Raw genomic sequence first — 27,181 nt, forward strand, 5'->3', positions numbered from 1 at the left:
TTTGTAACTAAATTAAAACACATGGTCCTAGGTTGCTAGATTTCTACTCACTGTAGGTTACAGTGTAGGCCTAACAGTTGGTGAGTCAGTCTGATTCTCAGGAGTTGGGCGGAGATCAAGACTTGCACCGCACACACACCAAACACTTAAGATTCACAATCTGATAATATCAGTGTGGATGGTAGAACTATATTAATTGGTGAATGCGCTTATGAAACTAGTGGGGTTCGATACTTCCAGAAAGATTAAGAACCACTGATTAAGGCCTATTTAATAGCATATTTATTTATTTAATAATTTTAATCCATACAGTGTACACCAAATCTAAACTACTAGAATTAGTACTAGATCTAGATAAGATAGTCTACAAGTCTGTTAAAAAAATACCCCATGCTGCAGCCATATATTGATTGCAGTTGAAAGTAAATAATAGGGGAGGTTCTAGATCTATATTTAAAATTTTTTAAATTAAAATTACCTAGCCATATTGAATTAGGACTTTGCCTGCTACTATTATTATTAAAATTTTCATTAGGCTTAACTGTTTTTAGCTTCTAACTGGATTTTAAACTTTAACCAGTGACAAGCAAACTACTTGTGTACTAGATCCATCTAGAAGTTAGTTTAGTTTTAACTAATTTAATTTTACTCAGTTTTCTAAGTGATCCTAATCCTAAGCCAAAAAGTAAAATTACAAGTGAGTTTACAGATCTAAATTGTCTTTCACATTTTTGAATGTCTCAGAAGTATTATTAGTTAGAATAGTTAGTTGTGGTTTTGATGGTCACTAGGGCAGATGAAGTAGAGTCCACCTATTTTTCAGGTGCATATAATATGGTAGTGTGGACAGTTTGACTTTGAGTCATGTACCTATTAGATCTGTGTGGACTTCTTTTTCCTGTCGACTTAATTCTGGCCTATGACATGGGTAGTGACATCTTCAAGAGATACTGAAATACTAACATGCCACACAACTTTTTCTTTAATTAAAACTTGCAGAAAGTCAGTTCTACAATGGTGAAGTTATAGAGGTCTAGGCCTTTTGCTTTAAAAATGATTCCCACAGTAAGAAGATTAATGAACAATACAATAATTGCAATTAATTAATCCCTTACAAATGTTTCACAATTCTAATATATGTTTGTACATTTTGTACATTATTATTTTGTATCTTATAAAATAGTCATAATTACATCAGTTTTGTATGTTCTTAACCACAATTTGGTATTTAAAATTTAAAGCAAAAGTAAAATGTGAAACATGGATGAATGTATCAAGTTAGAAATGACATTAGTGTTTCAAATTTTGCACATTGGATAGCACATAAGTTATCTAGTTTTTGGTGTAAGCTCCAAAATTTGTGTAACTCAAGGTGCAATTGTAATACTTAAAATCCAGATACTGCTTTAAAAAGCATCTATGCAACCTTTATAATTTTTGTGTGTGGTAGGTCAGCTTTTTAAATTTCACTCGCTAAAAAACTATAAATCCTTACAGTTGTTAGTGTTGATAGTTGGCTAGACCTGTCATTTTGTAAACTCAGCTGGCATATTATAATACATATCTTAAGTATTGAAAATTATAAAATTTAAGTATGCTTCTAGTTATATTACATTTTCCACTTTTTGTTATATACCAAACAAAAAATCTGGACCACAGTTTTTATTATTTCCCTTTGATTATTTATTATTTTGGAATTGAGTATATGGCTGAGTATATGGCTTGACACAGTAATTTGAGTAGGATGCAGTTTCTCACATCAAACACCTGAGTGTTCCATTATCATCATATCATTAATCAATGGCTTTTATTTATATACATATTGACTCTGAGCTGGAATGCTGTTATGTTTTGATTGGCTAGAGTTATTCATCCAAAATCTAGATTTTAAACTTCTTTATAAAATATTTTTATCATACCTGATGCATTCATTCTCAACCATATTGTTAGGTAATCTACCTATATCACTATTATAATTATAGAATTAATTTATTCTAAATTCCAATCAGAGGGCTTACTGAACTTATTAATTTGTACCTGATTTCTATACTAAAAAATAACATTTATTGATTTATCTGAACTAAATAATTATAATCTTATCATAGCTTTAGTACCTATAAATAACATGTCACGGTTGACTTAATAATGAATGGAATTTTTTTTATTTTGTGAATCAGGAAGTGTGCTCAAAATTTGAATATGTTAAGAGTTTAAAGTTGAATTTTTTGTGTGCTGTATGAATAGGCATTCATTCTTTTACCTTTGTGAATTGCAAAGTGTTGTATAGTATAAGTGTTCCTTTTTATTTTTTTCGCTTCATAGCACATTGTATTCATTTAGAACCGTGTAATACTTTATACTTTGGCCACATTATGTATTAACTGAAATATTTGTGATTTTAATGTTTAGAGGTACGCATAGTAAACCTAATCCTATGGTGGGGTTGGTCTAAGCAAGTAGTTTGCTGCATGTAACTTCTATTTTCAATGAGAATAAGAGCTTGTTACTTAAAGAGTCAGAAAATGTACAGAAAACATTTTAACAATCAGGATTTCTATCAAACACTTTGGTCGAGGGGGGGGGTGGGATTATATAAATAAATGGTTAATTTAATTCATATTTTTTAAAACGATTGGTCAGAGGGGGGATTTTATAAATGACTGGTTAAATTATTTTTTAAATGATTGGTCATGATTACTGTTAGAATATGCAATGCAAGGATGTCTTTTTTTTTTAAATTTTATACTCAAACTAAACTGCTTAGAGAATACTTTGGAACTTAAACTTACATTTTGACAGTTCTAGTTCGATTTCATCTATTAAAATTAAAACAGGCTACGACAATCCAGCTGCTAAATTTAAAATATATCGTGTTATATAATTTTTAATGAGAAATATATTTTTTATAAACGTAGTTTTTGAAAGCTCGTTATACTTTTTTATTTGAGCCAGTCACTGAGCTATTAGTCAGCACTCAAACACTCCTTGCCCTGGTTCAGTTTGTGTCACGTTATTGATTTTACTATCACGTTAATACCCTGGACAGCTTTCTTCTGTCTGTAAATGGCTGTTTTTTTTTTATTTTAGACTGCAGTTCTGGGAACTTTATTATAAATAAAAATTCTTATGTCATAACTGTGATCTAGGGTAATACTGTTGAGAAATCCCATGTTTGATTAGGTGTCTTTAAAAGGAGTGGGGTAGGGGAACAGATAAAGTCACAATAACAATATTGTTATTGGGATTGAAGCTTAAAAGAAGTGCATTGATTACCCAATAATACAAAACATAGGTATACCCCCACCCCCACAAAGTCACAATATCAATATTGTTATTGCTGTTGAAGATTAGAGAAGGGCATTGATTACCCCATAATACATAACATAGCTATACCCTGCCTGAGACAAATTCATCATAGCAATATTATTGTTGATTGATTTTTTTTTATTTGGTTGTGTTTAAATTTACTGCTGACTGAAGTGAGTGAGCTGGGAATTGATTTGGCTGAGTCATCTGTTTTGTGTTTGCTCTGTCCTTCTCTGTGGGTTGCTATGGGTGCTGACATTTTAGCATCATCACATCACTGCCTGACACCCCTGCTGGGGCATTGAACGCCAACCAAAGATCTCCAGTCCTCTGTCCTGCTGGGGTATGGGCCGCCAACCAAAGATCTTAAGTGCTCTGTCCTGCTGGAGTATGGGCCACAAACCAAAATTCTCCAAAGTCCTCTGTCCTGTGCCATCTTCTCCACCAGACTCCAGGTGAAGCCCATCTTTGTGGTTTCAGTCTCAAGGTACCATCTCCAGGTGATGTTTAGCCGACTTCTTTTGCGCTTTCCATGAAGTTCCACCTCAATGCCATACTGGTGATGTTGGTTGGCGATCTGCGCAGTGTGTGTCCTATCCAACCCCATCTTCTTTTCCTCATTTCTTTATCGGCAAGTTGTGCTGGCATCTTGTCACCTAATTAACCATTCATTTGCTGTCCAGTTGTTAACTTTCAATGTCTATCAAGACATTAGTCAAGAGACCATTTCTTTCTAATTAAGAAAAGATGAATATATAAATTGACACACTTAACGTATAAATTATCTATGGGAACATTGGCTATTTTTATTTTTAAACTGCTCAAACTGCATGAATTAAAAAAAAAAATTCTGTCAACTTTGCTGTCACTTCATGATTTGTTATAAGCATCTATTCTGTTTTCACTTTCACCAGAAACTATCAAATCCTTGCCTGAGCAGTGTTTATAAATGAAAGAGATCTCAGTCTAAGAGTCAACATTATTCTACATTCAGCAGTTGTACCAGTTTAGTGGTTATTAATAGTAGTTGTACCAGTAGAGTGGTTTTTAATATAACTCACACAGTTACTAGTTTTTCACATATCTGTTTTTGTACTACCTTTATTTAATTTTACCTGTAGATCAATACATAAATGGTACTCCTGGAAGCTATAAAAGTTACATGTTTTTACAATTGTTGTTTTGTTATAGAATTTGCTTCCTGAAAACCAATTTTTGTTGTGTATCTTTTTTTATATGAATATACTAAAAACAACTATCTTTTTGTATATTTTAGAGTACACAACTGAAGTACTTGAAAAGATAATGGATCTTGTCACATGACCATTCAAAGTAAGTAGCAACATATTTAAAACCAAACAAATAGTCAACTGATCAATAAACACTTATCTAATAACTTAGATAAAAAGATATAGCAGTCTATTTTAAGACCTCCCTGTAATCTATTGTGGCGACATATGGTCAGACTAGCAGTGGTGTATTAGCATCAGACCCTACACATTTTTTTTTTGTTCAGTGTTGCAGCTGTATTGTGGTGATAAAGAGAAGTACAGGGCCCACAGGTTAATTTATATTATATAACTAATTGTAAGTAACAAAGGCATTTATAATTATGTAGATAGGATAAAATACTCGTAGAATGATGAGAATATTTACTTTTTCAAATGTTTTCTTAAAAAAATATTTAAAAAATAGGAAAATATCAATTAGGAAAAAATATGACTTATTTGTAATCCTCTTTCATATTTTAAGTTGAAACGTTATAGTTTTTTTTAAATGTGAGTTGACCTTTCACTAATTCAAGTGAATTTTTTTGTGTAAGGCGACCTAGTCTAATTAAAACCTAGTGTATTAAAGAAATGTTACTTCCCATGATTAAGTTTTTGTGATTTGAGTTTAAAACAAGTTAATAAAAAGTCTAGTGACAATTTAAGCGCAATTTCCTTAATTAATTTTTTGTGACCGAACGAAAGGATATTTTTTAAAACTTTCTTCGGCTGTATTGTTCTAAATTATGGCAGGAATCGATTGGTAAATGTTTCAAGTTGCTAAGTGGTCTGGTTGCCGAGATATGGGCCAAAAACTGCATTTGTTCGAGGTTTTTTGGCTTTTCCGGGAAATCCAGGAAGGAATTCCGGGAATTTTTTTGGCCCACATTCATCCTTGGAACATGCTTAACAAATTTGCTTTTGGAACTAGTCCTCGATATTGCTTCGTTGAGGAGGAGATACGACTTATAGCTGGGGACACACATCCATCCAGAAATGACGAGTTAATAATCGCAATTCCTAAATGCGCTAAAAACATAGTTTTTGCTATATAGATCTATTGACAAACCATATTAAATTACACTTTGATAGAATCCAGTGAGAATTAATTATTTGGTCAGATACTTTGAGTCACTTCAGATTTGCCAGATAATTAGTCAAAATCAGTTTTTGTAACACTTTACAAAAACAGTGTATTTAAAAGAGTAAAAAACAACTGAAGATCATGTAAGAACAATGGCTTTTAAAATATCTCCACCCCTTCCTCCATTGAGCGTTGCAATATTTATATTTTTTATTGAAGACCCCTTATTACATTCTTTGCCAGGGTTATAACCAGTGCCGGCGCCAGGTTATTTAGCGCCCTAGGCAAAACTTATTAAAAGCCCCCCCCCCCCCGCAACTTTTTTCGTGTCCCCAGGGACATACTTTCGATTTGCACCCCCCTCAAACTTTCGATCTGCACCCCCCCCCCCCCCTCAAACTTTTGATTTGCATCACCCCTCAAACTTTTAATTTGTTTTTCCAACCCATTTGGCCCCCCCCCCCCCTACGGCCAGCGCCCTAGGCGACCGCCTAGTTCGCCTTATAGGTAGCGCCGGCCCTGGTTATAACTTTCAGTAGAGCCAGCTGTTATAGATTAACTAAAATGTAACTTAAAAAAAAACAACACAGAAATATTATGCAAGACTTTTATAATTTATTGGGCTAAAATAAACTATTTATTCTTATTGAGCATTGTAAACCGCTTAAATGAGCATCTAACAGTGTGTATTAGTTAGAGATGATGACTGCTAACCCTAATGCCTCGAGTTTGTATCTCAGGCTGAGGCCCATAGGACGTCCCTGAGTCCACCCAACTCTGATGGGCACCTGACTCACAAAAAGGCGACTGGACATAGCTGTGACCACACTATATCTTCATATTCCTAGGTCAAAGAAACACAGGTGAACTTTACTTCATCTGCTCCATTGCCCGTCAGACTTTGAAATGAAAACTGTTCTCTATAATGCTTCCATTGAGAACCAGTGTAATATAGATATTGAGAACCAGTGTAATATAGATATTGAGAACCAGTGTAATATAGATATTGAGAACCAGTGTAATATATGAATTTAGTCCCATGGTGTTGGCTGATTAGTTTCTGTTGTTAAACATCCTTGTATGTAGGTCAACCGTGTATTGGATTATTGAAACACAATATATCGTCTGCTGTTGATGGGATTTGGTTAAAAATAGTATTTGTTGTGACCGATACCTGGCCAGTTTTTTCTCTTGTAATGTATGTGACCAATTGATTTGCCAGTTTTATTTCTGCTATCTGGTCACGTATGTATTATAATTCTAATTGTTCGCAGATGCATAGTTATACTACTGGTTTAAAATTAAATTATAAAGCATATGTAAAAAATATTTAACCTTTTATGGACGAAGTGAATTAGTTTAGAAAGTTGTCAAGCTAGGCGTCGCTGCTTTCAGTCTTTACCTTGTCTAAATTCATCGACTTTTTTGTGATTAGGCTTATAATAAGGTGTATGATTTTCCTCTTCGTCTTTTTATAGTGGATGCCGAATATTACTAGATTTAACAATGAAGCCGTTTCTAATGCAAGTTACTTTGAAGTTACTTCAATTTAAAAAAAACAAACTAACTCTAACAATATTGCGTAGTTAATAACTGAAAAAAGTTACTAAAGTAGCTAATTATTCTTGTTGGTAAACCACATATATTTAAAAAAAAATTCTTTTTAATTATAGCGTTACAGATTATTTCATTTTATTTAGTTTACTGTGTGAGACTGGTCATATAGTCTAGTTTTTAATTCTCGTTTTAAGTGGCAAACAGAAGCAAGGAGAAAATGTGTGCGTTGGTATGTTTATCAAATTTCTTTTTTCTACTTACCTCCCTTGAAATGTTGACAATAATGTGGGCGTGGCCGGTGACAGCTGTGTACAGCAGACTTGATTGATCAAGTCGTCGGCCGGGAGTTTGTGAGAGAAAAAAAAAGTGTATACATTCTTACTTTTTTTTTTCTCTCTTCGTTTCTGTTTGACACTTACCTGCATTTCTTGTACCATAACCACAGGTAGGAGAAAATAGCAATTGGAAGTGTTCTACACTTGTGATTAAATAGGCCTACCAGTCGATTTGTATTGATCCGGAGCAAGGGTCAGACAACTTTTTTTTTAAGTTAATTTTTTTTCTCTATAAAAGTTATTCCGTGCACTTAAAGATACATTTCAGTGACGATACTTAATTTTCGTTGAAGTTGCATTGAAACGAAAGTTTGAAGCACACTTTAAATCTAATTTTCTCAGTAAATAATAGTATACATTTTTTTTTAAACTTTGAGATCCGTCATCTATTTACTGTAAGGATATTATGTTACACTTAAGAAAACCAATATAAGTACGAAGCGTGTTGCCGAGTATTGATATATAGATATATAGGTTATCTGTACTTGCTAATTTTACAACTTTTTCTTAGGCTAAACGTTGTTAAAGTTATGCGAGTTAAATTGAGTTTAATTTCATATGCCTTACACTACACCAAAGGGTTAGGATTATGGCTGCTTCGTATCTAATCTATATAGGTGCCCGTGAAATACATTTTTAGAATAAACCAAAGTTACCTAATAGTTAGGGCATTATTTCTACACTTTTTTAATGCTTCAAACACCAAATATTTTTAAAATCACTTAAGGTGAGACACTGTATGATAATAAAAATAACGAACGCAAGTAGCAGAAAGGGAAATCTTCCATGGGGGTTATAGTTGTTTTTTTTTGACGATTTTTGACGTCACACCATCTGAACCCTCCACCCCCTCATCACACACCGCCACAAAATTACGGATCCCCTCCCCACTACGAGTGTGACGTCATTTATTGCCGACCCCCTTAAGGCGCTATATTAGTCCATGCTCAACTCCCCACCTGGTACTGTCACACAGCACCAGTACACCCCCCCCCCCTCATAATGACATTTTTACCCCCCCCCCCCCCTCTGATCTGTACAATAACGAAAACTGTATGCTACCGTAACATTTATTACCCCCCTCCCCCCACCTCCCATTCACAATACACTTAGCTTATCAGACCACCCTACCCCTTAAGTTTGTTACGTTATTTATGGACTACCCCAAATCACAACTTGAGACTTTGAAGTGTTGTAAACCACAACACCAGTCTATACCTGCGATCACAGGCTTGTTCAGTTACCGGATACACGAACTGGGGTACAGTTACCTATCTGAGACAGTGTGTGCTATTGATTGTAGGTTGTCGTTCTGGTTTAGTGGGGTAAAGATTGCAGCATTCGTTGCATCATCGGGTAGGTTGGTATTTGCCATATATGGGTTTATATTTTGTTAAATATGGTTCGTTGCCTATGCATGGTTCATATTTTGTTAAATACGGAACCAAGGCCGTATATGGTTTATAGCTTGTGAAATGCTGCTTAATGGTTTATATTTTGTTAAACATGGTTCAATGCCTATACAAGAATTCATATCTTGTTATATACGGGTCTTGTCGTAGATAGTTTATATTTTAATATGGGCCAAGGCCGTATATGGTTCATATTTTTTGAAATGCCTATATATGGTTTATATATTGTTAAATGTGGGTCAATGTCATATATGGTTTATATGTGGTTAGATATGGGTAAATGTCATATATGGTTAAATACGGATAAAGGCCTTATTTAGTTTATATTTATTCTGGTGGAATATCGGTCAATGATTTATACGGGTTATGTTATATTTTTAACAGGTTAGTACCGGACATGTACAGGTTTCGTTGAAAATGGGTTTATGCCTTATATGGTTTATATTTTGTTAAATGTGGATCAATGCCTTGCTTTGTTTATACTTTGTTGAATACGGGTCCATACCTTATAAGGTTTATATTTTTAGAAATTCGGATCAATGCATACTATTACACATTCTCGTTGTCTCACACACCATCTCACACACACACACACAGTCAGTCATAGTTTGCACTCTACACCATTCACACTCTCCCACAATCTCCCACACCTGTAACCTGTCAATATGTCCTTAACATTGTATTGATCAACCTTGTTTGTATCCTCTACCCCAGCTCTCCACCAACTGGTGTAAGACACAGAGGACACCGTCGTCTTCGAGCGGACCACAGCTCAGCTCATGCTATCAGGGGAGATAACCTTCACCTAACAACCTCATCGCAACAGTTGTCTACCCTTTTCGATCACGACCAGTGATAAATTCGCGAGACATCTAATTTATACTACATGTTTGTTAAATCAGCCTGGCTGTTATGTTTAGATATCTCGCAACGTAGTGTCGTCAAAACCATTCTAGGGTTGTGAGAATTTTATATACAAATATATCCCTAATCTACTGAAGTTTTGGTGTGGCTGACTATGTTAGGTGGGAACATTTTTAAAAGCCACCGTCCCTTTTTACCTGTGAAATTAATGTGACATTGATTGATGGTGTTGATGAAGAGCGTCATCAGTCCAGAAACTGATTTTCTAATTTTAAATCGTGGTTCATTTCTCTCAAGTAAATCTTGCAGTTAATTGTAGATAGACATCTCGACAAAGTAGAGCCGAAATTAATTACACATGGGACTTTCTTGTTTAAAATTCGACTGTTACATAGTTATGTAAAAATTATGATCAATTCAAAACAGTGATTACTTTATTGTGTGCATAATTAATTTTAATGACAGTCGGTCAAAGAAGTGTGAAAAAGACAGTTGAATTTTGAAGATGGATCCGCTTGATATTTCGTCTTTTGAGTCTCTGGGCGCCTCCGGCGGAACAAAGGAACAGGAAGACGAGCAGTTCCATAGTCTCGGGGAAGATGACCTCTTCGGAGATAAGGAGGACCTTTTTGGATACAAAGAGGACCTTTTTGAAAACAAGGAGGACGATTTTGAAGGCAGCTTCCAAGTGAAGACAGCGCCTCCTAAGTTGTCTTCTACCAAGGAGAGTAACTTGCTGTTCAGCTTTGATGATGGCGGCGCCCCGGGGACTGGGAGCTCAAATCCCCCTGGGTCACTCACAGACATGTTTGCAGATTTTGGGGAGAGTTCTGGCACCACGTCAGGTGGGCTGTTTGATGATTTGCTGGATTTTACGGGGACTGGAAGTAAAACTGGGGACCTGTTTGAAACAACAGAGGTAAGTTTTTTTTTTTTTTTTTTTAATTGATGAAGTGTTCTTATCTTAAAACATAGCCCTCCACTTATTTTTCTCACTACGCTTTAGTTTCTACTAGGCTTAATAATAAACATAACTGGAAAATTTACATTCGTATGTCAGTTATATCAGTGGAAAGGCATGACATAGTGATAGAGAGCTAGACTGCTGACCCAAAAGTCTCGAGTTCGAATCCAGTTTTAATCAGTAGAATGTTACTGAGTCCACCCAACTCTTGTGAGTACCCAACTCACGTTAGAGACAGCAAAGGTGGCTGGGCAAAGTGCTGACCACACTATCCCTCCAAATGCTGAGGTCTCTGAAACAGATTAACTCTACTTCATCTGCCTAATGTGTCTTGGGCAAAATTGGGAAAAGATGATATCAGTTAATAGGTAGGTCTACACATTACATGCCACTGAAAAGTAAGTTTTTGAGAGGTCTTAAATTTCTGTGGATGCCAAAGTTGGACGTGTAGGGAGAGGGGGTTCTATAATTCAAAATTTATGTGGGCGTCATTAATGGAGAAACCCTTATCTGGGCATTTTAAGACTACATGGATCTAGTTGTTGGCTACTTAATGCAACATGTTTTGGTTATCATGGGCCGTTTGAAAAATGTTTTAGTTGTTAAGCCACTTAATAAAAAACGCCCGTAGTTATTGGCCACTTGATACAAATTATATAGATGGCCACATGATACATGTATTAATTGATATTTTTTTAGTTATGGCCAACTGATACACGTTTTAGTTATAGGTCACTTGATACACGTTTTAGTTATAGGTCACCTGATACACGTTTTAGTTATAACTGACTACAAATTGCCAGCATTGTACACTAGACCTGCCGATAAAAGTCTTATGTAATATGTTCAGGTGTGTTCAAAATTTAAAAGATTGGGGGCGGGGTGGTGGGGGGGGGGCACTTTAACACTAATATAGCTGCTCTTGCCCTACACTTGCCCATTTGATGTTGTATAACCGGCCCCCATGGCTCCACCACACAGACCACTGCCCTCACGAGTTTGCTGGAAGCTAACTGTGAACTTGACTAAAAATGGCGTCCCGTTGTCTGTGATGTCAACACATTCCCATGATGCTCAGCGTCCCCCCCTGTTTGTTCTTACCTGCCATTTATTTTCTCTCTATTGTTTTAGCACCTTGTTTGTGTCTTCTACCTAAAGGTGTTTTTACTGTGATATATAATGTAGGAGTATTGGAGTCACTGATTTAATTCGGGTAAAGTGACGTTTTTTTTTTTTTACTCATAGAGATCGGAGATGGGAAGGGATGAGGAAAGCTGGTTAGCCTGTAGAGTGACCCCTTCCCTTCCTTAACTTTATTAGAAGTAAAATGGCGTGACAATCGATGGTTTGCCTGAAGGAACACTGCACCTTAATGTGGTCTGATGGTTTTTTTTTTAATTACAAAAAAATAAAGAAAGATTGAAAAAAAAAACGAAAAAAAAAAAGAAAGAGTTATCGGAAAGCGTCATTCATGTTTGTTGTTGTATGCTAACAATGCAGTTAGACGAGTTAGTGTGTGCAGCAATTATTCTCTCTCTTCCCCCCCCCCACTACAAAATTATATGTGTTGAACACACATGAAAGGCAGTTATTGACATGTCTGTTGGACGATGCTGACACACCTATACTACAGCACATGAAAACACGTTGATAACAGCACATGAAAACACGTTGATAACAGCACATGAAAACACGTTGATAACAGCACATGAAAACACGTTGATAACAGCACATGAAAACACGCTGATAACAGCACATGAAAACACGTTGATAACAGCACATGAAAACACGTTGATAACAACACATGAAAACACGTTGATAACAGCACATGAAAACACGTTGATAACAGCACATGAAAACACGTTGAAAACAACACATGAAAACACGTTGATAACAAACACAGCACATGAAAACACGTTGATAACAGCACATGAAAACACGTTGATAACAGCACATGAAAACACGCTGATAACAGCACATGAAAACACGTTGATAACAGCACATGTTTAAAAAAGGTTGATAACAGAACATGAAAACACGTTGATAACAGCACATGAAAACACGTTGATAACAGCACATGAAAACACGTTGATAACAGCACATGAAAACACGTTGATAACAACACATGAAAACACGTTGATAAAAGCACATGAAAACACGTTGATAACAAGGGTTCCTGACACGTCGTTGTTGATGGCTGCTATTGTGTGAAAATAAAGGTGGTAGGTGTTGTCGGGCCTCACCCCCACCCATCATAAGGGTAGCTAGGGGTGGGCAGATGGGGCGGGCGCCAACGATAAAGGGGCGCCAAACGAGGTTGAAAAAAATGATTAAAAACTCTTTCTGAGCTACATAACGAATTATATACAATCGAAGTTAAGAATGTGGACTGCCTCTTGTCTTTATGAAATACTTAACTGTTTTCTATTTTAATAAGTGTGTGACACTAAAATATAAATTAAGGGGCAGTGACTGGTAAAAATAATCCCCAACCCTACCAATGTAAAGGGGGGGGGGGTGCAAATTGATAGTTCGCCCCGGGCGCCGAAATTGGTCCAACTCCCCCCCCCCCCCCCTCCCATCCCACTTGCTAATCTTAATTTGACTCAGTTTGACCTCCATTTGTAACCTTTTATATAATCTACTGTACATCCGCTATTTAACACGTCCATTCTCATTTTCTCATTACTTAATGCTAATGGCTGGATTAACATAACCGATGCGGTTGGGTTAGGCCGGCCAATCGAGATGAATCATGCCGCGCTGGTTTTTAATTTTAGTTAAAACTGGTGACGTCAAGGATATAAATAGAAAGCTCGGAAACCGATGACGTCATTTTGAACGGGTGTAGGACAAACGGCCGACATCTTAAAGGCCGACAGGACATAAAGCCGGCTGACCTAAAGGATCCTATTTTGAACCGCTCTTCATCCGTTTGAGCACATACACGTGGCTATCTTTATTTAAATTGTAGATCTAGATCTAGGGCCTTTTGGTTGGCATCTGGGGGGAATTTTTATACCAGTATCCGACAATAGAATCTTCTTTAAAAATGGGATATATGGTTACTTATTGTTAACTAAATACACACATGGCTTGCTAATGTCAATGCTAACCCTATCCCTAGCCCCAACCCTGGTCCTACCATACGCCTAACCCTAATTTCTAACCATAAAACTAGTCGAGACTACAAATACTACAAACAACCTAAAACACCTATTTTTTGAAGAGTCTATTGTTGGACATCAGTAAAGGGTTGTTTTCTTGTTGTCTGTAAATCGTAACCAAATTACTGTAACTGAATGTTGAACACGTGACTAGAGTAGAGTTTCTTCCCCACGTGACCACAGCACTGCTGACCACGTGACCATAGCACCGTTGCTGACCACGTGACCACAGCACTGTTTCTGACCACGTGACCATAGCACTGTTGCTGACCACGTGACCATAGCACTGTTGCTGACCACGTGACCATAGCACCGTTGCTGACCAACTGACCAGCAAACCCACCCACGGCACTTGTGGAGTCCCGTACAGCCCTTGAACGTCTCTCCCCCCCCCCAATCCCCCGCCCCGTGACTGTGGCGTAAGTTGATTTCTTGAGCGTGGAATTATGCAAAACGTCGCTCTCCCCCAGCGGGATGGCGGACCACCACTTGCACCCCCTTCCACTCCCTCCCCGTTCTTCGTTTGGACCGTCTCGGTGAGTTGTTTAGCCATACGTCCAAATAGTGCTTCGTACAGACAACTCTCCGGGGGAGCATGTCCACCCTTCCCCCTCAGGCGAAATTTTAAAAATGTATGATTTATATAGAAGATATATACTTTATCAACCCTCCCCCCTCTCTCTCTCTCTCTCTCTCCCGGGAAATGTTAGTGCGTTCTAGACAAAATTTAAAAGAAAATATAATTTATACTGAAGTTATATAATTTATCTAGTTCGCCTCTCCTTCCTTGAAAATTTTAAGTGCACCCCGCCCACCCTCCCGAAAGTTTTCTGTTCTTCCCCCCCCCCTCCCCCTTGGAAAAAAAATGTTTGAAGGAAACCCTGCTCACAAAGTTGGAAAACCAACTCCATGACTCCTCGGAGTGAGGTCCAACCTTTTCTGTATTTCCCTCGTCCGCGACTAGTTTTATTTAGTTGGTTTATGGCCTTTCCTCAGTAACCCACCAACCCTGACCCTGTCGCCAGCATCTTTCCCAACTCCCCCCCCCCCACCAACCCCCCCCCCCCCCCCCAACCCGGCTAGAACTAATGTAGTTAAGTAGTGTAGACGCTACTTTAAACTTGTTACATTTCAACCGAGTTGTGTGACCTGTCTGTCGGAATCCTGACCTCACTGTTGTCGGTGACCTTTGACCTGTCTAATATATATCGTGTACTCACACTCACGTGGGAATTCTGGGAGTTATTTTTTTAGGCGAGCTCGGTCGGGGGTGGTGGGGGTTGGGGTGGACGTCTAATGAGATAGTTGGGGGGTTCACTTGGTTAGTTGGTGTTGTATATTGTTTCGGTGTTTGCATAGTTACACCGCGTTTATACTTGCGCCATGCATACATATAATTATACATGTTTAGAAAAAAAAACCTCGCAACAATTATTTATACATGTTCCATCGGATAAGTGCGTTTTTATTTAACATAAACTTGTTACGAGGTTTTCTTTCTAGACATGCATACATATACATGTTGCAAGAATAAACAGCGTGTTAGATGGTGTATATTTTGGTGTTTGCATGTTAGACGACTGTTTTCAGGGTTAGGTGGTTTTGTTTAGAGGGTTAGGTGTTATATATTTATTTTTTTTGTGTTTGGAGGGTTAGGTGAGGTTATATATTGTTTTGGTATTTTCATGGTTAGGTGATGTTGTGTATTGTTTTGGTGTTTGCATAATTAGGTGGTGTTGTATATTGTTTCGCGTTTATATGGCTAGGTGGTGTTCTATATTATTTGGTGCATAGTTAGGGGTGTTGTGTATTGTTTTGGTATTAGTATGGCTAGGTGGTGTTATATATTGTTTGGTATAAAGTTATTACGTGTTGGTGGACGGAGTGGTCTAGCGGTAGAGAGCAGTAGACCGTCCCTGAGTCCACCCAACTCAGATAGGTACCTAACTCACGTTAGGGAAAGTAAAGGCGGCTGGGCATAGTGCTGACCACACTATCTCTTCATATGCCGAGGTCACAGAAACAAGTGAACTCTACTTCACTTGCCCCATAGACCGTCAGGTTTGAAAGGGAAACTTTTTTTTACGTGTTGGTGGGAAGGATTCAAGATGTATTGTCATGTTGGCACATTAAGATAGATCTATAGAGGATATTTCAAGTATTTCTGTCTTTGAACAAGCCCTGTTGGACGTACACACGTTGTTGCGTTATACACCACTTGCCTATTGTGTGTTTGTATGTGTGTGTGTGGGGGGGGGGGGTTATTATTATTTTCTTTTCTTTTTGCAGTGCCGAGTTTAAATGTTGAGTCGGTTAAAAAAAAGTGTTTTATCGTTGACATAGTGCAGATTCAGTTTGTGTGTTTGTGTGTGCCTAACAATTGTATTGCATGGAAAACGAATATTTCTTACGTCAAGGCTAAATCTTGGACCATTAAAGTGTTGGTTTTTTAATGTCAGACTAAGTTCGTGCCGAACATTTCATTTGATCATTAGGTAGATAGCACGCGCGATGAAATCTGATACATGGCTCAACTGAATCTTTGGTCACTGAGGGTCATCTTACTCTCGTAAAGGGTTTCTTTCAGACGTTTTGCTCTGGGTTGGTGGGGGGGGGGGGGGGGGAGTGCGCTTGAAACTTAACAGGAGCACTTGAAATTACCCGGGGGAGGGGGTATACAATGGTTACAGTATATTTTTAAATTAGATTTTTTTCTTTACCGAAGGGGGTGGGAGCGAGGAGTGCGAAGGGTAGGGGGTGTACATTCTATAGAGGTGAGGGGCAATAACCCACTGGAAAGATGCCTGGAAAAAAAAAACCACTGCTCCCATATAAACGGGGCAGTTCTATTTCACATCTTTTTTCACAAAACACGTCACATCCCGACTTCAAAGTAAGTGGTGGTGGTACTGGATGATGTAGAGTGTAACTGAGCGAGTGATGGGGTGGGGGGGGGGGGGGGTAGAGTCACGTGCTCTACCTGGTAGTGACCAGATCTCGTGTAATCTCGCGTCTCTCGTTGCCCGGTACAAACTGTGGTATCTTGGTGGAGATACTCTGGATAACGCTGGTGGAAAGTTTGACCCGTGGGGGTGAAGGGGGGGGGGGGCGACTTGGGGAAGGGGCAGTGTGTGTAGATAGATTTGGGGGAGTGGGAATGTTTGTGTTTATATACATGGGGGAGGGGGATGTTTGTATATGTAGAAATGGTTGAGGGAGAATGTATGTGTTGACCCGGGGGAGAGGGAATTTTGTATGCGTAGACTCGGGCGAGGGGGAATGTTGCGTGTATATAAACATGTGGACGGGGACATTTTCATGATGTGCGTAGACTTTGGGGGCAGGAGGGAAACCGTAAATGTTTTTTTTTTTAAATTGTAATGAATTATCTTATACTAAACAACTGGTAAAATTCATTTTAGGTACACATTATACAAGATACGGCAATACCAAGGAGAGTGATACCATTAACTATAATTTTATTTCTGGTCGTGCATGGCGTCATACAAGGTTGCCACTTTTCCAGGATCTCCCGAAATTCCGAATTCCAGCACCATATTTTTTTTCCCCCATTTATACCGAAACCGTAAACTTTGACTTAAAACTGTCCGGGTTTGCAGTAATATAATAAAATCGAAAACGATTTAACGTTTTGCTTTTAACTTAAGACCACGATACTCTCAAAAGACTATGTAAACAAAACCCTGCCCTGGATTTTAAAGTAAACCCCGAAAAGATGTTCTATTGGCAAAGGTTTGAAACTTGTCCCTTCTCTATACATTTGTCTTGCTATGTCGTGGAGAAACGAAATTACGGACATACTGCGCGATTTTCTGACTTCAGGTTTAAATTAATTTGTAACTCTAGCGATTTATTCCAGCCTTCAATTTCTAATTAAATCCGCCGATTTTTAAAATTTAATTTAAAAGTCTGGAATTTTCCCTAAGCGGGACCCCCCCCCCCCCCAACCCCGCTTGTGTTGTGCTTGCTGGTGCCATGTGGTTTATTTATCGATTACTTTTTTTTTCCTTCGCCGGATGCTCTTTTTTATCATCCAAAACGAGGCCCGTTGAAAAAACACCGACGGCCTCTTCACGTTTGGTAACATTCAGACACCGGTTGTTGGGGGTCAGGGGTCATTGTCCGCTGAAATGCTCGTTCTTTGTTGTGGGTGGTGGCTCACGTTTGTTACACGGCCTGGACTAGGTAGCTAATGGTGAGCAAGGGTTAGGTTACGGTAGTGGTGTATCGATTCAATGGGTGGGCAATGTTGGAGGCGATACGCTAGTGGGGGATGGGGGGGGGGTATTAGATTTACTGCATTGTCCGTAAATAGCGTGTTTGGTTGCTCCCAGGAGGTGTTACTTGTTTTTAAGTTAATTTTATGTTATGGAGATTTATTCATCAATTGTATGGACTTTGTGTGTGTGCGTGCGTGTGTGCGCGCGTGTGTGTATAATAGACAGTGTAACACAGCAGTTGACCTTGCTTTCCTTGAAACACGAAAGTCGTTCCTTACTTCCCTTTACTGGAAGTGTCGTTCATTACTTCCCTTGTCGTGAACATGTTATTTACTGGGCATGCCGTTAATTGCTTACCTTGTTATGAGTATGCCGGTCATTACGTCAATTGATGGCGTTCATTACTTCCCTTGTTGTGAGCATATTGTTCATTACTGCTTTTGATGTAAGCGTAGTGTTCATTGCTTCCCATTGATTTCCTTGTTGCCCTTCATTACTTCCCTTTACTTTTTGTGAGCATATCGTTCATTACTGCTTTTGATGTAGGCGTATTCTTCATTGCTTCCCTTGAATTGGGCATATAGTCCATTGATTTCCTTGATGCTGGAATATCCTTCATGATTTTTCTTAATGTGGGCAATCTTTTCATTACTTCTCTTGATATACGGATTTTGAACTTACTTCCCTTGATATAAACATGTCGTCCATTGCTTCCCTTGATGTGGACATATCAAATAAGTTTCCCTGTTTAAAACTTATGACGCAACAGCAACAACGAGGAAGTAAACCTTATGAAGTAAACCAGGGGTCTCCAAACTATGGCCCGCGGGCCGGATGCGGCCCGCGATGTCCTCTCATCCGGCCCGCGGAGATCTTTTTGTCCACGGAAAAAAACGTTTGTTGGTGATGGCTGAGGAACTTTGCCCAGAAAAATCAAGAAGAAACTGGCCCCTGAACTGAAACTTGATTGTTAATGCGGCCCTCTGACTGAAAAGTTTGGAGACCCCTGAAGTAAACAGATGGACCGGTCAGAGACTATAATCACTTCTTGTTGAATTATCAAACGGGTTTTCTTCTATATAAGCAACCACTGATACAATCAATATAAGCCACCCATGATATAATCAATACACTCCTATATAAGACACCCCTGATATAATCAATATACTCACATATAAGCAACCCCTGATATAATCAATACACTCACATATAAGCCACCCCTGATATAATTAATACACTCACATAAGCAACACCTTATATAATAAATACACTCCTATATAAGCAACCACTGATAAAATCAAAACACTCCTATATAAGCCACTCCTGATATAATCAATACTCTCACATAAGCAACACTATATAATAAATACACTCATATATAAGCAACACTTGATAAAATCAATACACAAATCTTTCTAATCCCCGGATAATCGCTCGGTAATTAGATTTAAACAACCACATCCAGTAGTGAATTACAGAGTTCATATTCGTTAAACGACAAGTTTTAGCATGTCGGTTAATTGAAAGTGCGTACTGGTTGTGAATTTATTACCGTCATATGTCTGTTTTATTTGCCTATTTGGCTGTATAAAAACGCTTGCGGCGATTTGAGATTAAATGTCTGTAAATTTATCTGGCTTGTTTTTTTTCTTTCTTGCCGTAAGCTTTTTGTGAAACGAAGTTTGACGTCGTTTATCATAGACGTATATTACAGTAGACTGTGTTATCTGTCTTGTGGTGTGTGTGTGCGTGCGTGTGTGTGTGTGTGTGTGTTTTAAAACTAATTATATCATGTCGTTTTAGAAATGAATTATTTATAAGGCGGGTTACACTGGGATAGGATTTCATGGCATTTAAGGGGTTGTCGTTTTAGAAATGAATTATTTATAAGGCGGGTTACACTGGGATAGGATTTCATGGCATTTAAGGGGTTAACTGCCTGGTTATCCTCAGGTTTCTGTAGTTAAGTGTTTCTGTAAATCGTGATGTCTGCTAATTAAAGGAAATTTTTATTGGGTGAAACCACGACAAGAGGGTGTTAAAGGAAGTGGGGGGGGGGGGGGGGGGTGTCACATGCCCCCCCCCCCCCCCCCCCCCCCACCCACAAAACGATACCTGTGTCGCACACAATTAAAGCGATTGGCGATCGTGCGCTAGTGTCGCTTTCAGTCTTATTTAGTTTCAAAACAGTGCACATCGTAAAAGTAAAGTACCTAGTCGAGCCTTACGGCAGGTGAAGTAGATTTTAGCAGTTTCATTGATCTCGGCACATGAAGGGATGGTGCGGTAAGCACTATTATATAACCGCAGTTTTATTACATTCGCTATAAACCGTTATGGAATATAAATGTATATAAAACTCCCTTAATAAGAAATCATGTCTTCGCCCATGGTTGAAGCGCTCTTGTACGCTGATTATAGCAACACATAGGCAACACACTAGTATACCAAGTACACGAGACCATCAGCACATAGGCAACACATTGGCAACACACTAGTATACCAAGTACACGAGACCATCAGCACATCCTGATGGTATCGTGTACTTTATACTTCTGTGTTGACTATGTACTGATGGTATCGTGTACTTGGTATACTAGTGTGTCGACTATGTGCTGATGGTATCGTGTACTAGTGTGTCGACTATGTGCTGATGGTATCGTGTACTAGTGTGTTGACTATGTGCTGATGGTATCGTGTACTAGTGTGTCGACTACCACCTTTAGGTTTGATGCTATCGGCAACAAATCTCTAAGTACATCTAACCTAGCGACTGTAGTAAAGTATGGACTGTGTGATGAATAGTTAATAGGGGAATTGTGAAGAGAGCTATACTTTAATGTGTATAAAAGATTATAAATGGAAATAACCATACTTTATCCGATAAAGGACGGCGTGGTCGAGTCGGTAAAGCTCACGGTTGCTAAACCGAAAAGTTTCTAGTCCGAACCCTCGGCAGATAAGGCTCGTTAGCTGGGGACAGCCACTCTTCTAGGAGAGACAACTCCAAAATCAAACAACTGCTTGGTTGGACAAATGTTTTGGAAGCAAATCCAAAAAGAAAAGCAGGCTAAAATCGGAATCAATGGCCTCAATGGCGCATAACCAGTTGACACGTATACTTGTGTTCGAGGGATCCCTTCCAACACTAAAATCAAGAACGAAGAAGAAGATTCGATATAGTAAAATATTGTATTATTTATGTATTTAAAAAAAATCACTTATATTTTTTTAAACCTTCCTTAAAACGCCCTCTAATATGTTTGGAGTTTTACTTAGTGTATGGGTTAAGGTTGGGGTTATGTTCTAGACAGGTACTTTGCAATGTGATATGTAGGGCTGTACCTAGGCTACCGACACCTTATACCACTTGTATTTTACGCGCATCTTCACTATCTACAAATCTCTGAGCTATTTGCACACTTTTTTTCTGTTTCTCCCTGTTAGTTTTATTTAATCTGTGTAAGATTGCCGTACAAACAGCCGTTCCGTGGGAGCCCGGGCACCGAGAAATTCATTTATACATATGCCTGTGTGTGTGTGTGTGGTTCCCACCCCCTGTCGCCCCCTCCCCCCGCCCCCACCCCCCCTCCCCCGCCACCACAAGACAGCCATTCACCGACTGGCACTACAACCAGGAGTTAAACTTGCTTAGCGTGTTCAAAAAAAAAAAAGGAAAACATTGGTGCGAGACAGGTCCGATAACTGTGTTCTTGTCGTTGCTTGCTTCATAAGCAGCGACACCGCGTATAGGTAGAGTGAAGTCCCCTGGACAAGGTTTATTATTATTTTTAGTGTTGTTTTCTTTTTAGAATTTTATGTACTGGATTACGTTACATTTAAGTGAAAGAAATTCATGAGCCGTTGGAGTTAAAAGGAGTAATATAGTGACTTGTGTTTCATTCTAAATGATGTTGGATAGTAATTAATTAGTGATTTGTGATTTTCCTTGACGGATTACTTACCTGAAATACTAGGCAGGTTTGTATATTTAAAAAAAATAGATTTATTTAAGTATTTTTCTGTTTATAAATAAATATATTATTTTATCGAATAGTTTTTTCCTTTCTATTCAATGCACGTAGATTTACATAGTTTTAGCTTTAGCTACAATGTTGTAGCTACAGTTGTAGGAAATAGTGAATATCAAGATAACATATCAAATTTGGGCTCGATTTACACCAATAATTGGCCTACATAGTGGCTCGAATAGACGGTACTTCAGTATGGCAGGTGTATCTATGTTTGTGCAAGTCGTGGGTTCGGATCCATGCTAGCTTTCTTAATCCCACCCCTTGAGATCTCGGCTTGTCTTAATCCCAGTAATACCTTGAACCTTTAAGACCTGAGGCCACTCAGCTCTGGCGAGTACCCAGCATGAATCGTGGAAAATTATGGCGGCTTATCATCACCACACATTTTTATAATAAGCCGTGTCTACAGAAACACCCGTTCTAAATCTTCTTTTGTTTGCCTATAAATCAAGCTCTTCAAGTCATTCGTTACAATAAAAATTAAAAGTTAATTTAGAACAAAAAAAAGCAGTTTGCTGCAATTCTTAAATAGAACTTAAAAAAATAAACACACGTTAAAATTTAAATAGAATGTTAATACAGGATCAGTTAGCTTCAATTCATAGATATAGCTCTAAAGTTCTTTAAGACATGTTACAATGAAAGTTGAAAGTCAATTTTTTTTTCATAAATAAAGCGTCTCAAGACTTTTTATAATGAAATTTTTAAAGAAGCCTTTAAAAAAAATCACCAGACATACATTACAATGAAACATGAAAGTAGCCTACAATATTCACCAGACATACGCTACAAAGAAACTTTAAAGTAGCCCAAAAAAAAATAAGCTATACCGACCCGTGTTTGACTTGTAGCTCATCTCATCATCCCCCACCCCCTCACCCACACTCGCTTTCATCGTGAGCGCTTAAGACAAAGCTACCCGGTAAACTTTTGACACATATCTCCCCCCCTCCCCCCCCCCACATTCCTCCCCCACACTGTTGGCATGATCTGTGTGTAGCCAGTCAGCTGTAAGCAGTTCCCAGCGGGAATACGCGAACCGAAACCAAGTTGACGTGCGGTTCCCTCCCGACACGGCTTTAGCCTTGTAGAATAAGAGACCGGATGCCATCACGTTTTGATATGTACAAGAATGGGTGGGTGGGGGGGGGGGGTGGTACCATTACGATGGATGGGTGGGGGTAATACCATCACGATTTGATATGGACAAGAATGGGTGGGTGGGGGGTAGTACCATTACGATGGATGGGTGGGGGTAATACCATCACGATTTGATATGGACAAGAATGGGTGGGTGGGGGGTAGTACCATTACGATGGATGGGTGGGGGTAATACCATCACGATTTGATATGTACAAGAATGGGTGGGTGGGGGGGTAGTACCATTACGATGGATGGGTGGGGGTAATACCATCACGATTTGATATGGACAAGAATGGGTGGGTGGGGGGTAGTACCATTACGATGGATGGGTGGGGGTAATACCATCACGATTTGATATGTACAAGAATGGGTGGGTGGTGGGGGGTAGTACCATCACGATGTATGGGTGAAGGTAATACCTCACCATGGATTGGTTGGGGGGGGGGGGTAATACCATCACGATGGATGGGTGGGGGTAATACCATCACGATTTTTAAAATTGCGTATGGGTGGTGGTAATAATACCATCATGATTTGATATACACAAGCATGAGTGGGTTGGGGGGGGGGGTAATACCATCACGATAGATGGGTTGGGATAATACCATCACGATTTGATAAATACAAGGATTGATGGGTGGGGGATAATACCATCACAATGGATGGGTGGGCGATGCCATCACAATTATATTAAAATATTAAATAATGAATGGGTCGAGGTATTACCATCAGGATTTAATAATAGTGTAATACCACAATGACTACAGAATCGTATGCCTAGGTCTAATAAAACAGATGAACTCCACTTCATGTGTCTAGAACACCAACGGGAAAAGATGACGAGATGATGATGTTTCGCCACGCCTCTTGTCTCAGCGCAAGTCCAAACATGTTGAACCATTATTACGAGGACGATTAGCACACTGATGTAGCCTGTAGATTTTACAACACCGGTGTGGCCGTCATTTAGACGATTACACAAACACTCGTATACTCTCGTCTTCTATACGTGTTCAATGACTGCGTGATTAATCAACCTACTCATGTAGGCCCTAGATCCTAACCCCTCCCCCTCTAATTAAACTCCCCACCACACCCACTAATTAAACTCCCCCCCCCCATACACTAGCGTGCAGTATATATTAAGCAACACTTAAGACACTATTCAAAGACTGGTGTTATTTTAAGCTTGTCTGTTGACTCGTGTAAGATATTTACCTAGCTGATTAATTTGACGACTGTGTGTGTGTGTGTGGGGGGGGGGGGCAGTTGGACATGTGTCAAATCTTAAACGTGCGGAGACGTTTGAGCCCAACACAAGCAACTATGTTAAACGTTGGACCCACACAGCTAAACCCACACATCTAAATGGTACCCACATATCTAGTAGTACCCACACATCTACACCCACACATCTACACCCACACATCTACACCCACACATCTACACCCACACATCTACACCCACACAGCTGCACCCACACATCTACACCCACACATCTACACCCACTCATCTACACCCACACATCTACACCCACACATCTACACCCACACATCTACACCCACACATCTACACCCACACATCTACACCCACACATCTACACCCACACATCTAGTTATACCCACACATCTACACCCACACATCTACACCCACACATCTAGTTATACCCACACATCTAGTGGTACCCACACATTTACACCCACACATCACCCACACACCCCACACATCACACCCACACATCTACAACATCTAGTTATACCCACACATCTAGTGGTACCCACACATTTACACCCACACATCTACACCCACACATCTACACCCACACATCTACACCCACACATCTACACCCACACATCTACACCCACACATCTAGTTATACCCACACATCTAGTGGTACCCACACATTTACACCCACACATCTACACCCACACATCTACACCCACACATCTACACCCACACATCTACACCCACACATCTACACCCACACATCTACACCCACACATCTACACCCACACATCTACACCCACACATCTACACCCACACATCTACACCCACATATCTACACCCACACATCTACACCCACACATCTACACCCACACATCTACACCCACACATCTACACCCACACATCTACACCCACACATCTACACCCACACATCTAGTGGTACCCACACATCTACACCCACACATCTACACCCACACATCTACACCCACACATCTACACCCACACATCTACACCCACACATCTACACCCACACATCTACACCCACACATCTACACCCACACATCTACACCCACCCACACATCTACACCCACACATCTACACCCACACATCTACACCCACACATCTACACCCACACATCTACACCCACATATCTACACCCACACATCTACACCCACACATCTACACCCACACATCTACACCCACACATCTACACCCACACATCTACACCCACACATCTACACCCACACATCTACACCCACACATCTAGTGGTACCCACACATCTACACCCACACATCTACACCCACACATCTACACCCACACATCTACACCCACACATCTACACCCACACATCTACACCCACACATCTACACCCACACATCTAAATGGTACCCACATATCTAGTAGTACCCACACATCTACACCCACACATCTACACCCACACATCTACACCCACACATCTACACCCACACATCTAGTGGTACCCACACATCTACACCCACACATCTACACCCACACATCTACACCCACACATCTAGTGGTACCCACACATCTACACCCACACATCTACACCCACACATCTACACCCACACATCTACACCCACACATCTAAATGGTACCCACATATCTAGTAGTACCCACACATCTACACCCACACATCTACACCCACACATCTACACCCACACATCTAGTTATACCCACACATCTACACCCACACATCTACACCCACACATCTACACCCACACATCTACACCCACACATCTACACCCACACATCTACACCCACACATCTAGTGGTACCCACACATCTACACCCACACATCTACACCCACACAGCTAGTGGTACCCACACATCTACACCCACACATCTACACCCACACATCTACACCCACACATCTACACCCACACATCTACACCCACACATCTACACCCACACATCTACACCCACACATCTAGTGGTACCCACACATCTACACCCACACATCTACACCCACACATCTAGTGGTACCCACACATTTACACCCACACATCTACACGCACGCATCTACCCCCACACATCCAATTGTACCCACACATACCTCTCTATCTATCCCCACAAACGTATGTTTATTAAATTATCTAGGCAACACATTATATCAAAGAAAACGTTACTTTAATTGTCTCTAGAATCGCCTAACTATTTATATAAGAATCGCCTGTCTATTTATATAAGACTCGCCTATCTATTTCTATAAGGATCGCCTATCTATTTCTATAAGAATCGCCTATCTATTTCTAAAAGGATCGCCTATCTATTTATATAAGAATCGCCTATCTATTTCTATAAGAATCGCCTGTCTATTTATATAAGAATCGCCTATCTATTTATATACACTGACAACCCAATCGTGTTCCCCGTGTCACTTTCTTGCTATTTAATCCCCTTGAAGCGTCTCGAGAAACGCATGACTAATTATCTCATTATCGGTTGATCAGGTCCCAATTATTCTTCAGTTAATTATGTAACCTTGATTAGTTATGTCATGCTTGTAGATAAAGCATTGTTCTTTTGTTGACTCTTGTGAAAGGTGGATTGTAATTAGAAA

The 27,181-nt window shown here is 39.4% G+C and overlaps 1 protein-coding gene across 1 annotated transcript in view; it reads left to right on the forward strand.

Annotated features, from left to right (window-relative positions):
* Window positions 1-7,528: 7,528 nt before the first annotated feature.
* The window catches only part of LOC131931037 (nucleolar protein dao-5), a 34,327-nt gene continuing 14,674 nt past the window's right edge, over window positions 7,529-27,181 (forward strand). The window contains exons 1-2 of the mRNA XM_059287721.1: window positions 7,529-7,660; window positions 9,677-10,745. Coding sequence (XP_059143704.1) covers window positions 10,332-10,745 — 414 coding nt within the window. The 5' untranslated portion in view covers window positions 7,529-7,660; window positions 9,677-10,331. The remainder of the gene's footprint in view (window positions 7,661-9,676; window positions 10,746-27,181) is intronic.

This window comes from Physella acuta, unplaced genomic scaffold, assembly GCF_028476545.2.
Source record: "Physella acuta isolate Inbredline_101_S28 unplaced genomic scaffold, ASM2847654v3 ptg001880l, whole genome shotgun sequence".
NCBI classification, from domain to species: domain Eukaryota; kingdom Metazoa; phylum Mollusca; class Gastropoda; family Physidae; genus Physella; species Physella acuta.